This window comes from Lactuca serriola, chromosome 1 (assembly GCF_051521515.1).
Source record: "Lactuca serriola cultivar US96UC23 chromosome 1, Lser_US96UC23_V15, whole genome shotgun sequence".
Lineage (NCBI taxonomy): Eukaryota > Viridiplantae > Streptophyta > Magnoliopsida > Asterales > Asteraceae > Lactuca > Lactuca serriola.
This window is the reverse complement of record NC_136408.1, coordinates 87,640,909-87,655,625: the sequence shown is the minus strand read 5'-3', so window position 1 is coordinate 87,655,625 and position 14,717 is coordinate 87,640,909. Positions and strand designations below refer to the sequence as shown.

Below are 14,717 nucleotides of genomic sequence, written 5' to 3'. Positions count from 1 at the left end.
TTATATATATTATGTTTGTGAACACAGGGGAAGGTTGGTGATATCAAAAAAATATTCAAAAATCTCTCATTATATATATTAATTCCTGAAAGGGTCGGTGAATGTTTTGAAATTTCGAATTTTGCCACGGATTTCTGCAAACTTAAGAAAATTGCCCCGCCATATTTTTTCACTTTTTTTATACTTTTTGATTTTGGCCACACATTTTTCTCGGTTTAACATAATCGTTGCTCACTTTTTTTAATTTTACATTTACCTCTCTTCACATCTTCTTTACACTCTTCTTTTAATAATTGAGGGTGTGTTTCGTTAATTTTTCCCTTACTATACGCGTGTCGGGTATTAACTTCCTCACTCATCGTCGTGATTCACCAAAATTGGCACATCAATTCCCTTTTTTACCGACTCTAATACTTTTGCCCTAAACTCCATTTCCCCCCTTTATTCTCATTCCCACACTCATCAAGACACCACAGCCAACCTTGCCTCCCTCAGCCCTCCTCTGATGCCGTTTCCCTCTCCGACATAGGAAAGAGTCTCTTTTGTGGAGAACTGACAGAGCGAATATGCTTTTCTGCTTCAAAATTTTATCAACGTCTAAGTAAATCTTATCCAACCCAGCGCCATCGGCGCATGTAATTCCTACTAGTTTTATAAGGAAAAATAAAATATATCATTTGTTTTTTTAATAAATACAAGATGTAATTGTTATTTATTAAAAAAAACGAATTAAAAAGATTTCTTGGATTTCTTGGACATCACAAACATGTTTGGTACCCAAAATACTACTAAAAATAGTGCATGATTAATGTAGCACATAGGTAACCATCTATTAACTTTTTATATAAGATATGTTATTTAAAGAAACTATAAAGAGACAAGGAAAGGAAGTACGAAATTATAAGGTTTTTTTTTCACAAAATACCATTAAATACTATTATAATTTGTATTTTATAAACATTTACAATTGCCTAGCGTGTGTTAGGTTCTAGAATAATTTTTAGTCTTTTACAGATTTTTTTTTCCCAAGAATGATGAAAAGTTAAAAAACATGTATGTTTCAATAATTTTTCTAAAAAAAAATTCTAAGAAAGAAGATTCTTTCAATTTTCTATAACTTGAAAAAATGATAATTTTTGTTTTCCATATTTTTTTCATTTCTATTGTTTTTTCTAAATTATAAGCTATACACCCATACACCTAGGGGTGTAAAAATGCCCGAACTCGATTAACATGACTTGATTCAAGCCCGAATAAGGCTAATAGGGCCAGGTTTATTAGGATCAAAAATGGAAATTGGGTTATACAGGTTAACTCAAAACATATATAGGGTTGGGTTTCGAGTACATATCTTTCCTTTTAATTCGGTTTCGGTTAACCCGAGTTAGATTTTTAGGTTGATTCCCTTTCTCGTTATCACGTACATAGAAAAAAAAATATGGAAACATGAAACTCACAATTGCTTGTCGTTCAAATTGAGACCATTACAGTAAGACATGTGGACTATTACTGCAGATTATTACACCGATACCATTTCTATTATTTTACATTCTTTGTAGCCTGCTATTATATAAGGAACATTTCTATAATTTTGTCTATTCCATGCAAATTAAAAGGATAGATCGGCCATTTCTATAATTATACTATTACATATGGACAATTTCTGTAATTATTAGATTAGAGAACTATAGTTTAATGTACCCAGTGGCGGGTGTGTGTGGTGCCCGGGGGGTCTCGGGCCACTGTTCCGCTTCGGTTCGTTAGGGTAAAAAAAAATCTATTAGGTGCACCGGCTTCAAATTCGTTCGGGTGACACTATATTTTCGAGTATTCGAGGCCCAAAAAATGAAAGTATAAAAAATGTTAGTCCAACAAATAAAGAAAATTAGCCCAATACCTCAATTTAGAATTAGCCCAAATGCATTTTGAGTTTGTAGCCCAAGTTGCTTATTAAGTTTTTAACCCAATAGAATTAGCCCAATACCCCAAATCTCTATTAGGTGTCCATCGACATTTTTTGAAGAAAAGAAATTGGAGTGCTGGCCTGGTCCTGGACGAACGAGATTACAGAAAGCAAAAAAAAAAATCGGCACTGTGAAGTGAAGGCTGTCGACGAAGAAAAAGAAATTAGACATTGGGACTCGCTTCTTTCAGTCGATTTCAACCATTCAAGTGTTCAACCATTCGATTTTGTTTGTTTGGCTTGGCTTGGCACTCCTTTCAATCCTACAAATACAATGAAACAAGTAAGTATTCATAATTTTAGGTTTATGAAATTAGTCAATTTGGCTTGGCTTGGCACTCCTTGTGATTCATTTGCTAAATTTAGCAAAACAAAGTTGTTAAAGTTGAGTGAGTTATACACAAAAGATTTTGATGATGCGGAGAGGATGCAACTTGATGGTGAACGTGAAATATATTATCATGCTTTCCATAAAGATGACCGGTTCACTAGTTTGCAAGAAATTTCCGACCTTTCTCGTTTGATGGTGGAAACGGGAAAACATCGGTCTTATCCTATGGTTTATAGGTTGTTGAAGTTGGTTTTGGTTTTACCCGTTGCAACCGCAACGGTTTAAAGATGTTTTTCAACGATGAAGTTTTTAAAGACGGATTTGTGTAAAAAAATAGGTGATGATTTTTTGAACGATGTCATGATTTCTTATGTTAAAAAAGAAGCACTTATGAAAGTGAAGATCGAAGATGTAATGGATCGGTTTCAAAAAATGCGTACCCGTAGATGTCAAATTTAGATATTAAGATGTAATTGATCGATTTAATGTACTAGTACTTTTAACTTTTTTTTATGTTATTATATTCGGACAAAAAAATTTGTGCCGCTGTTGTGACAACTTTCTGCGTCCGCCACTGAATGTGCCCTTAAGAACAACACACAACATTTGCTAAGTGTTATGTGGATAATATGTCAAATATTGTATCATTTGAAATAACAAATATAGAAAAGGAAAATTGATAGAAAATAAATTTCCAAACACGTTTTGTGATCTTCTAAAATAGAAAATGAAAACTCAATTAGTTTCAACCAAACACGTTTTCTAGATTTTCTACTGAAAATAAAAACTCCGCTCCTGTTTCCGTAAACATTTCCAAAATAAACTTAAACATTTTTCCACAACTAAACACACACAAAAAATGGTACTAAAATTAATGCACATTGAATAGCAAACATATCAACAAAATATGATTATCGATCACCTAAAACAAGCAATTTCCTACAAGATCAACCCTTTTCCACCTCGAATCACATTAAAAAAAGAAAAAACTAATCAAAGTAGTTTCAGAACTTGAACAAATTCTTATGAACCTTAGATACAACTCTACAAGTCAACGAAACCCTAGTAGCAGATCTATGAATCACCTTCAAATCCTCACCATGCATTTCAACCTCACTACCATTCACAGCCTGAAAAGTGAAAAACAAAACAAAAAAAATGTATATAAACAACATAAAAAATAAAAAAGTTTGTTTTTTTTTTAATCATATAATGATGCCATGATGATTTTCAAGTCATCTTACCTCATCATATTGTTGAATTTCACAATCTTTTATACCATGTAAGTAATCTGATCAGCAAAAGGGAAAAAATGGTAATAAGACTTTATTAAGATCAATTGAAAAACATTTAAAAATAGGCTCACCTGAGTATGCTGTATCTTTGAATAGCAATAAACTGCATGGCATCAGTGCAATAGAGAAAGGAGGGTAGTTTTGTAAATTCCCATGACTGGTTTCTTGAATGTTGCTTGTAGTGTCTACTAAAGTTGAATGAGGAGTGAAGTCCATGACAACAGGTGATCCTAATGAAAGAATAGCCACCACCGGAAAATAAGCGGGCCCATCTTGGTGGGGCTATGTTTTAATTTCACCAAAAACAAATTTATTAATAAATGGGAAAGTAAAAAAAAGGGTTAAGTGCAAAATACAATTTTTTTATCAATTTAGTCACTTAACTACAGAGTACAAACCATTATGCCTTGATTGGGAAGATACTCATTGATGAGAACATGATTGATTGCAGAAGGAAACAAACACAATTCCTCCTTGATTTTTTCTGTAATTTTTGTCAGCCATGGTGGTACTACATAGAGAAAAGGGAGAGGTATGATTAGTTGCTAATTTGATGTTATCCATTCATCCAATAAACTTCATAACTTTTCACTACATATAGAATTCAATACTTCAGTTTTATGACAATAAGGTATAGAATGTCTTAATCCCGAAATGATATTGATAAGAGAGAAGGATTAGGGCTTACAATCTTGAGGCAAAAGACCTTTTTCATGGACAATCCCTCCTGTAACAAACATCACACGAAAACAAACGAAAAATTCCATCAAAACCAACATATATTTTAACCTCCAAATTAACAAGTTCATAGATAACAGCAATGTCATACCCCAATTTTGCAATCTCCTGTTTTTCAGAGACTTCCATTTCGAAACCGGAGCTGTGTAAATCTACGAAATCAAAAAATAAAACCTCGTTTCAATTTGAGAATAAGAGTTAACCAACTACACCACTGTTCAGTCTGTTCTCAATTTCGAAGTGAAAAATCACACTGTTGTCGAATGCCCCAAAGAACAACAAAAAGGAGAGAAGATAGCAAACAGAAGATGCGTTAGTAGATTACATACCTGATTTAGGAGTAGTTTTTGATCGGAATCGGAGATGAAGTCCGGTATGTAGTACAACGTCGGAACTGAGCCGACTTTGAACTTGTTCAAATGATCACTCGATTCCATTTCCCTCTGTTTTACAAATCGATCGGAACCTTCACGCTATGTGTTGAAATGCTGACTAGTTTAACGACTTTAGCCTATCCGGGTTAAATAAAACCGATCGGATCCGATTCCAAACGTACAAAAATGCTTGAAAAGTAGGGGTCGGGTTAAATAATTTGGGTTCGGTTAAATAAGTTAGGTTGCCTTCATGTTTCAGGGAAAATAACTATTGAGGGTAATTAACTTTTGCGTTTGTACTCATTTGGTCCCTTTTCTTTTTTTTTGTATTCAATATACCATCGAAGTTGTTGTTGGTGTTTACCATAGCCCTTTTGACCGACTTTTGACCTGTGATAGCCGGTCAAAGGGTTATGGTGAACACAAACAACAAGTTCGATGGTATATTGAGTACAAAAAAAAAAAAGGGACCAAATGAGAACAAACGCAACAGTTGGTTACCCTCCTGATTCATTTCCCCTTTACTCATTTACAACAAATTTCACATCATCTCCTATTGATATTAATGACTTTATGAGATTCATTCTTGCTTCTCTTCAAAACATAACTCACGAAAAGACATTATTCATGCATGTACAACTTTGTAATGCACTTGAATATTTATTAGGGAAATCTTGACTAAGCAGGTGCATTTCATGACTACATTTACATTTCCAATCAAATGATTTATCGTATTATGGATTCTAGACAAGTCTACAAACGAGTGGAATCACAAGTGCTATGATTTTTTAGTTTACTTAGCTTTAAGATCGAATTCATGGGATAAGATACAACATCAATATGTACAATATTATGGTGATGTGTCTACAAAAGCAGCATGATATTGTACATATTGATGTTGTATCTTATCCCACGAGTTCGATCTTAAAGCTAAGTAAACTCAAAATTCACAGCACTTGTGATTCCACTCGTTTGTAGACTTGTCTAGAATCCATGATACGATAAATCATTTGATTGCAAATGTAAATGTAGTCATGAAATGCGCATACTTAGTCAAGATTCCCTTAATAAATATTCAAGTGCATTACAAAGTTGTACATGCATGAATAATGTCCTTTCGTGAGTTATGTTTTGAAGAGAAGCAAGAATGAATCTCATAAAGTCATTAATATCAATAGGAGATGATGTGGGATTTGTTGTAAATGAGTAAAGGGGAAATGAATCAGGAGGGTAACCAACTGTTGCGTTTGTTCTCATTTGGTCCCTTTCCTTTTTTTGTACTCAATATACCATCGAACTTATTGTTTGTGTTCACCATAACCCTTTGACCGACTATCACAGGTCAAAAGCCGGTCAAAAGGGTTATGGTGAACACAAACAACAAGTTCGATGATATATTGAATACAAAAAAAAAAAAAGGGACCAAATGAGTACAAACGCAAAAGTTAATTACCCTCAAGAGTCATTTTCCCCATGTTTCATATGTTGTTAAACATGTTAGAAAAATATCAAATCCATCACACCAAATTCATAAATATAAAACAAAGATTGAACATTACTCTCGTATTATTCTGTAAATAACAAAATTAAACCACAAGAAAGATTGAAACAAGTTGATGCCTAACTTCTTTTTGGTGAAATCAAAGCTCATAAAATACACCAAATTTTGAAAATACACATAAAAACAAAGTAATTCAATCCTTTTAATCTCATGATTTGATTAAATTCTAAAAATATATGGTTAATTTTTTTTAGACCTATTTAATAAGAGCACTATACAACCATTAGTGTTTGTTCCTTTGGATCATGGTATCCTACATATACAACAAAGTAAATGAAATCACTAAGGCCCCGTTTGATAGTTGCTGACCGAGAAAGTGCTGACTGAGAAAGGTCTGTCTCAGTAAGAAATTCTGACTAAGTAAGAAATCATATTGTTTGATTGAAAATCTGACTGAATGTGCTGACCGGTGCAAAATGACCATTTTACCCCGATGCTCTACACGTTTCTATGCAATATGAAGATGATGATAATAATGATAATAATAATAATAATAATAATAATAATAATAATAATAATAATAATAATAATAACAAAAACAACAATAATAATAACAACAATTACAATAATAATAATAATAATAGACATTAATAATAATAATAATAATAATTATTATTATTATTATTATTATTATAATTATTAATAATAATAATAATGTATAAAAAACTTCCAGCATAATAGACATTAAATGTATTATTTTAGAAATAAAACACAAAAAGCCATTTAGCTTGCTGGTAAACACCATCCCTTATACAAGGGAGACCTAAGTTCTAATCCCGTAACCTTCATTAGCTGTGAATTTTTAACCAAGCCAAGGGTACTATTGGAAACCCTCGCTTTCTTTCTGGGTCAGCCATCTCCCAACTTCTTTCTCGGTCAGACCTTGCTTTCCGAGTCAGACGTCAAGATTTTGTCTATCAAACACCTTTCGTCTGACCGAGTCAGCCAAAAATGTCTTACCTGACTCGGTCAGATGCATATCAAATAGGGCCTTGCTTTCCGAGTCAGACGTCAAGATTTTGTCTATCAAACACCTTTCGTCTGACCGAGTCAGCCAAAAATGTATGACCTGACTCGGTCAGATACATATCAAACAGGGCCTAAGAGTTACAATAAGAAATATATAAAGTTGAAAATAATACTGCAAAAGAAAATAAGAAAGTCGAAAAGACCTTGGAAGAGATGTTTTCTCAACACCACACCCTTGCGACCTGCATTAAATAAAAAACGTTACAAACATCAAACAAAGAACTAAGAAGAATCATGACTCTGAAGAATAATGCTTCAAAACACAAAACAAGTTTGTCTACCGAATTCGACACTTACCCCTATCTAAAATCAAATATTTATATTCGAGAGAGGGCTGCATTAAATAAAAAACGTTACAAACATCAAACAAAGAACTAAGAAGAATCATGACTCTGAAGAATAATGCTTCAAAACACAAAACAAGTTTGTCTACCGAATTCGACACTTACCCCTATCTAAAATCAAATATTTATATTCGAGAGAGGGTCGAGGCTTTTGAATGTGAACTCATATTTCAAGAGTCGAGAGATACCTTAGTCATTGAGCGTCCAAATATAATATTAGATTATAAAGAGACTTAAATGTTCTTGACTTGATTGTTGTTCAAGGGTTCCAATATGACATTGTGGATATTGGGCATTCACAAGGCGGGTGATTGTGATTTACAAGGCATGCAATGGATTCAGTTCCACGCAAACACATATAGATTTATAGCCCCTCTATTTCTTTTCAACACATCTTACATAGTTAATCAATTATTATGGGGTATGTTGGGCTAACTTTGGCTTTAATGCAGTAAGACCTTAATTTTATTTTTTTAAATAAAATTTATATAATCTAAAAATAGGCCCTTTAATTTTGTGGGCCCTAGGCGGTTGTCGGGGTGGCCCATCGTCAGGACCGAGTCTAAGTTTTATTTATAAACAGCTACGACTGTCAACCATCTTACCTTCCATTTATCCTATTTTTGTAGGACTTGAGGTCTTATTTTTGTCGTTATTTTGGAGTCTTCTACTAATTTGTTTTTACTATTTTTGTTTTTAAAAGAGTCTTCGAACATGATTGTCATATTTGAACAAATGGTTGTTTTATCATACTTTCGGGAATGAGATTTGAAAGATTACTCTGTATTAAAAATAAAATTTTTGGTTTGAAAGTTATGACATTATACCCAGTGGTGGCGCTAAACGGGGCGGTGAGGATGCTATAGCAACCCAAAAAAAAATTATATATATATATATATATATATATATATAATTTATTTGTAAATATGTTTTATGTTATTGTATCATCAACTAAATGGATTGTACCATGTTTTTTAATGTCCGTGATAGGATAACTACATAAAATATATATTGTCAATGTTTGTACTCATGTATCAAAATCCCTGACTCCACCTGTAACACTCAAAATTTTCAAACAAAAATTTCATTTTTAAGATTCCCAAAAACATAGTTGTTAACACCATCTCATGTCAAATATAATTTTCAATTACATTACATCATAAAAACAAGTCAGAATATCCCATAATCCACAAATATCCCCATTAGCAGACGAGTGTGTATGATCATGTTGGCATCTTTCCCACGATCCTGAGATGTACCTGAACCACGTTTACATCAACATCGTAAGCATGAAGCTTAGTGAGTTCCCCAAAATAACACATACACAAATAATTAGCCTCTCATAGCTATATCACGGTAAGGACCCTCCGGTCATGTGTCTTGGTGAATACCCTCCGGTCCCACGTCTTGGTATGGACCCTCCGGTCATCACTCAATACACACGCAAAATAATATAACAACATAAGTTACAAAAACATAATGCATAAAAACACATATCTCAGTATAAAGACCCTCCGGTCAATAACATGAATAAGGCCTTCCGATAAATAACACAAATGAGACCCTCCGGTCACACATAAACTACTATACATATAAATATAGTAAGAGGACTCACCTCACGCAAAAAACAATAAATCTCGCACCCGAACTGCCGGTCAAGACTCCGCCTAAAATATGTCACATCTAACTCTAATTAATAATTAATATTAACCCCAAAATGCTAGACCGAGCCTCTCTACTAAATCTTAGGAGGGTAAAAGACCATTTTGCCCCTCCTTGGCCAAAAGTCCACAAATTGACCAAAAACTCAAAAGCCAATGAAAGTCAACGCCCAACGAGTACGATGGGCGTACTACTAGCTAAGCATGCGACAGATATTCTCAGCGCTACGATGTGCGTAGCTGGGAGTACGCACGACGTACTCCTCAGACTCCTTTTTTTTTGCTTCACTTGGTCTTAATCCGCTATGACAATCACTCCAACTATAGATCTGAGCTAAATAAGGCCTATTGATTCATAAAGTTGCTGAATTTAAGCCTTTGCATGGTTAGGAAAGACCCAATTGTGACATCCCCAAGATCACGGCCAGAAAAAACCGATTTTGTTTATGCTTTGTTTAAAAATCATAGTAACATTTTAAATAAAAGTGTTGCGGAATTTGTCCCAAAACAAAATATGATAAAGATTTATCAAAAGCATTTCCATAGAAATGTATTTCATTAAAAGACTTGGGATGTCATGTTCCTACAGATCAAAAGCATAAACAGTACAATATAAGCCTTACTACATTATTTCATATCTACATGCCTATATCCGTAATCCCTTGTCCAAACATCATATCTATGCTCAAGCGCCACTACCTATAATACATAAAACTGAGTGGGTCAGGCTTGGGAGCCTGGTGAGCATATAGGGGTTTCAACCCACAATAAATAAGTTTATTAATTGCATCAATCAACAATAACCCGATTACCCGTTCCCGTTATCCTCACTTTACGTCCCTAAACACCTATCATAAGGGACCTAGCCTAAGGATCATCATCGGGATGGACACTACTGCTAAGGGGATTCCTTAACAATAAATGTCCTAAAGGCAACCATGTGGGGGATGGAGTACACCGGTGAACACATCGTTCACAAACACCTACAGGTTGCGAGCCTGCTAGTGTTCCACTGGACTGTCTAGAAGAGTCCGTGGTCGTCATCCATACTCCGCTAGATGACAGAATCAACAACATCAACATCGAGGCCTCTCATCATTTTATCACACATCACCTATTACATCTACCCATGTTTTACCCCAACATTTTCGTAGATATAAAATACGTATACAGTTTAAATCATTGAAAACATGTATAAAAACGTTCATCCAGCATAGATAGCAAGTATTCGGATAATATGCACACATAGCACGTAATTTATATAAAATACTTCATATCTATGTGTAAGCTGAAAGTAACTATGCACTCACCTGAAAGGTGGTGACTCAGCACTCGGACAGTGCTTCGATACTCTCAAAACGATATTCCTTCGATAAAACCTTGTATCAATACCACTAGGGTTTAGTCTAACGATAACCGCGACAAATTAATAGTCTGACTATTATTATTATTATACAAGCGTTAATAACACTCAATATAACTCATAATAATAACCCAAATAATTCTTTTAAGGACCTAATAACATTCCTATAATTATTTGAAAGCTATATTAAAAATTGCGTAAGCGTAGCACACTTACGACGAATTTTATCGAAAACCGAAACTTATTTGGAGCAGCGTTTTGAAACCGAAAGACTCCTTTTTCTCGGGACTCTGGGAGCCTCGGGGCTTCCCTCGGGAGCTAAGGGGTTTATCTAGGGTTTAGGGGGGGTTTGAGGTTGTAGAGAGAGAAAGTAACTAGAGAGAGAAGTGACAAATGAAGCTGCTTTCGCTGCCTTTTTATAGCCTGCGAGGCCTCGGTACGCTGGGCGTACCTCGGACCTATGCGGGGCGTAACCATTGGATAAGGCTGCCAGCGAGCTTCCAGCTGTCTAACACTCGGAGTAGATCAGGGCAAGGGTACGCGGGGCGTACAGATTCCGGACACGGGGCGTATGCGAGGACCACGTCTCGGCCATCCGAAGCGAGCCGTGATCAGCAAGCGACGGTCAGGATAAAGCCACGTCATCAGTCCATGCATCAGCTTCGCAATTTCACTTTCTAACTTTAAAAATTCGTAACTTTCGCATACGAGCTCCGTTTTCGACGTTCTTTACATCCACGCGAAGGTGGGAACGTACTCTACAACTTTCGTTTAGACTCCGTCGGCTAATTTTGACTCGATTTTAAATTTTATATTATTAACAGGCCGGGACAGGATTGGTCCGTTAAATCCTCATAACTTCTTCATCCGACATCCGTTTTCGCCCATCTTTTTCTCGTTACGCTACTCTTAACGAGATCTTCGATTCTCGTTTAGGTCGTGTTGACTAAAAATCACTCGATCTAATATTCGAATTTCGGGTTGTACACTGCTAATCCGAAACTTCGAAAAATCATAACTTCTTCATACGAAGTCAGATTTGGGCGTTCTTTTTATCGATGTTCTTAGTTTAACATATTCTACGACTTTCGTTTAGAGCCTAAGGCTAAATCTCTCTCTATCGTAAATTCACTATTTACGCTTCCCGGTATCGTGCCGGTTCTGTCGCGAAACTTCGATGGGTCATAAATTATTCGTTATAACTCGGATTTCGGCGTTCCTTATATATCCGGAATCCTTGTTTCGACCACTACAACTTTATGTAAAGATATTGGGCTTATCTCACACTTTATTTTTGACGCTTATTTTTATTCTTTATTAATTATACATTTATAATTAAATAATAAACACATAAACACACATAATTCACATAATACTCAAATATTTCATCTTTATTACTTCAAAAAGAGTTACAATAGTTGACCTAGACTATTACATTGACAAAAATGCTTAGCCCTGAAACCCGGGCGTTACACCACTCCCCAAAAATTTAACTTTCTTAACACAAAAGACCATACAACTCATGCACAGAGAGATTAAGAAGTTCAAGCACCCATTTTTATGGATTAAAACAATCTAATACAACTAAAAGGACAGAAGAATAGCTTTGGAGTACACCAAACTCACAAAGTTCCATACTTGGGACATAAAACCCTAAAAAGGACCCCAAACACAAGAATTATAACAAAAAATGAACAAGTTTTGAATACATTTGGAAGATGCACCAACTGAAGTAGAACTCAGATCCAAGAGTTAGAAGCACAAGCTATCATTCCTTCAAGGTTCCTTCTTCACCAAAAGTTTCACAAGAACACTCAAATGAGTCACAAACACTCACACAAACTAGAGGAATGAGATTAGGGTTTAGAAGAGGTCGGAGGCTGATAATGGTGGCTAGAAATGAGGTCATCATGTTCTTTAAATAGGGACACAAAAAGGTAATAGGGTTTCTTCTGAGCCTAGTACGCCAGCGTATCAGGTGGCCTCCACGATCAAGCTAAGCGCATGAGTACGTTGCGCGTACACATGCGTACACCCCCACGTACTCAAATGCCACCTTTTTCAACATAAGGACCAATCTTGACATATATAAAAAGGTTAAGGTTTGAGAAGTTATACCTCCTTTTTGGGGATGTTACACCACTACTGGTTACACCTTACATGTTATCAATGTTAAGTACAAAATGGATCGACCTAGATTCCAAATGTACGACTGGAACAACATATATTATCAATTTCATCACATTCACAATGACATACACTGGTATTAAGGATGTTACCAATGATGGTCATCATGTTGATCATACGTGATATCTCGGATCACCGTTGATTTATGTTGGTGGTCCTAATTGATTTGATATTGTAACGCTCAATAGAAACATAAGTGGACTCCTCCAAGCGGAGATAAGGTCACCGTGAGCACGTGCAATGTATATGAGAGAGGTATGCGAAATTCCTTGAAAGTCCCAATTACATGAGTTAAGATATATATATATATATATATATATATATATATATATTGTGTGTGTGTGTGTGTGTATATATATATATATATATATATATTGTGACATCCCCAATTTCATAGCCAGAAAAGACCGATTTGTTTATGTTTTGTTTTATAAATCAGAGTATCCGTTTAAAGATAACGGTTGCGGAATTTGTTCCCAAAACAAGATATGATAAAAACTTATCAAAACATTTCTCAAAGAGAATGTATTTTCATTAAATAGTAAAACCTCGGGATGTCTTGTTCCGATACAGACACATAAGCATAAACAGAACATACATTCATTTACTCTAGTGATTTACATCTCCTTTAATCTCTCAGTGCAAAGCAGCTTCGTATCGATACCTGTGATACAATTAAACTGAGTGGGTCAGACTTGGGAGCCTGGTGAGCATATAGGTTTTCAACCCATAATAATATAGTTATTATATTTAATTATCAAACAATCAACCCAATTACCCATCCCCATTATCTTCCTTACTCTTAAGGGTCTACCCTAAGAATCATCTATTCGTTCACTCCGTATTAGGCACTAAGACAATAGTTGCCATGATTCTTTATTAGGCACTAATACAATAGCTGCCATGATTCTTTATTTGGAACTAAGACAATAGCTGCCAAGGTTCTTTCGTAAAGCACTAATTCCATAGTTGTTATGGCTTATTCATCGGGTACTAAATCCATAACTACCAGTGTAGGTACTAAGTCCATAGCTACCAACGTTTATCTAACAATACTAAATCCATAGCTACCATCGTCTATCTAATAGTACTAAATCCATAGCTACCAACGTTTGTCTATACGGTACTAAATCCATAACTACCAAGGTTCATCTATACAGTACTAAATCCATAGCTACCAAGGTTCATCTATACATTACTAAATTTATAGCTACCAAGGTTCATTTATACAGTATTAAATCCATAGCTACCAAGGTTCATCTATATAATACTAAATCCATAGCTACCGAGGTTTATCTTTCGTCTCATCCTCAAACACATCTTTCATCACACACCAACTATTTTGTCTACCTATGTTCTACCCAACATATTTGTAGAGATAAAATACATATACAGTTTAACTCATTTAAAACCTATATAAAACTTCAATTCCATGCCCATCTCAAATAGACAAATAATATATAAACACATAGCACATATTTCATAGCAAATACTTCGTATTTATGTGTTAGAAGAAAGTAACTACACACTCACCCAAACATATACTTAATACATTCAAACAATACTTGTATTATACTCGTGTTTATGAAAGGGACTATACACCCACACATATAAACAACTTTATATTATACACATAGCACTTATTTTATAAAATACTTAATATTTATGTGTTAGAAGAAAGTGACCACACACTTACTTGATCAGAAGATGATCGGACAGCACTACGACTCTTCAAGTATATATTCTTCGGTGAAACCGGGATCACTTCACACACCGGGTTTCTCACGGACAGAGCTTCGGCTCGAAAACTCTTTTCTTCTCGGGATCTTCGGGCTTCGGTACTTGCTTCGGGTCTCGGGGTTGATACCGGG

General features: G+C 35.0%; 1 protein-coding gene across 1 annotated transcript; it reads right to left on the bottom strand.

The window, feature by feature from the left end:
• Window positions 1-3,154: 3,154 nt before the first annotated feature.
• LOC145069892 (oxidoreductase) lies at window positions 3,155-4,825 on the bottom strand. The gene is made up of 7 exons (XM_079016840.1): window positions 4,657-4,825; window positions 4,419-4,479; window positions 4,278-4,316; window positions 3,988-4,100; window positions 3,661-3,871; window positions 3,539-3,585; window positions 3,155-3,424 (listed from the first exon to the last, which is right to left on the bottom strand). The coding sequence occupies exons 1-7, from the start codon at window positions 4,762-4,764 to the stop codon at window positions 3,299-3,301; spliced, it is 705 nt and encodes a 234-aa protein (XP_078872966.1). The 5' UTR covers window positions 4,765-4,825; the 3' UTR covers window positions 3,155-3,298.
• Window positions 4,826-14,717: the final 9,892 nt, after the last annotated feature.

Coding starts and splice junctions, on each gene's coding strand:
- LOC145069892 (XM_079016840.1), bottom strand. CDS start 4,764: ATGGAATCGAGTGATCATTTGAACAAGTTCAAAGTCGGCTCAGTTCCG. Junction 3,872..3,987: donor TTCCCAATCAAGGCATAATG/GTTTGTACTCTG, acceptor ATTAAAACATAG/CCCCACCAAGATGGGCCCGC. Junction 3,425..3,538: donor AAATTCAACAATATGATGAG/GTAAGATGACTT, acceptor TTCACTTTTCAG/GCTGTGAATGGTAGTGAGGT.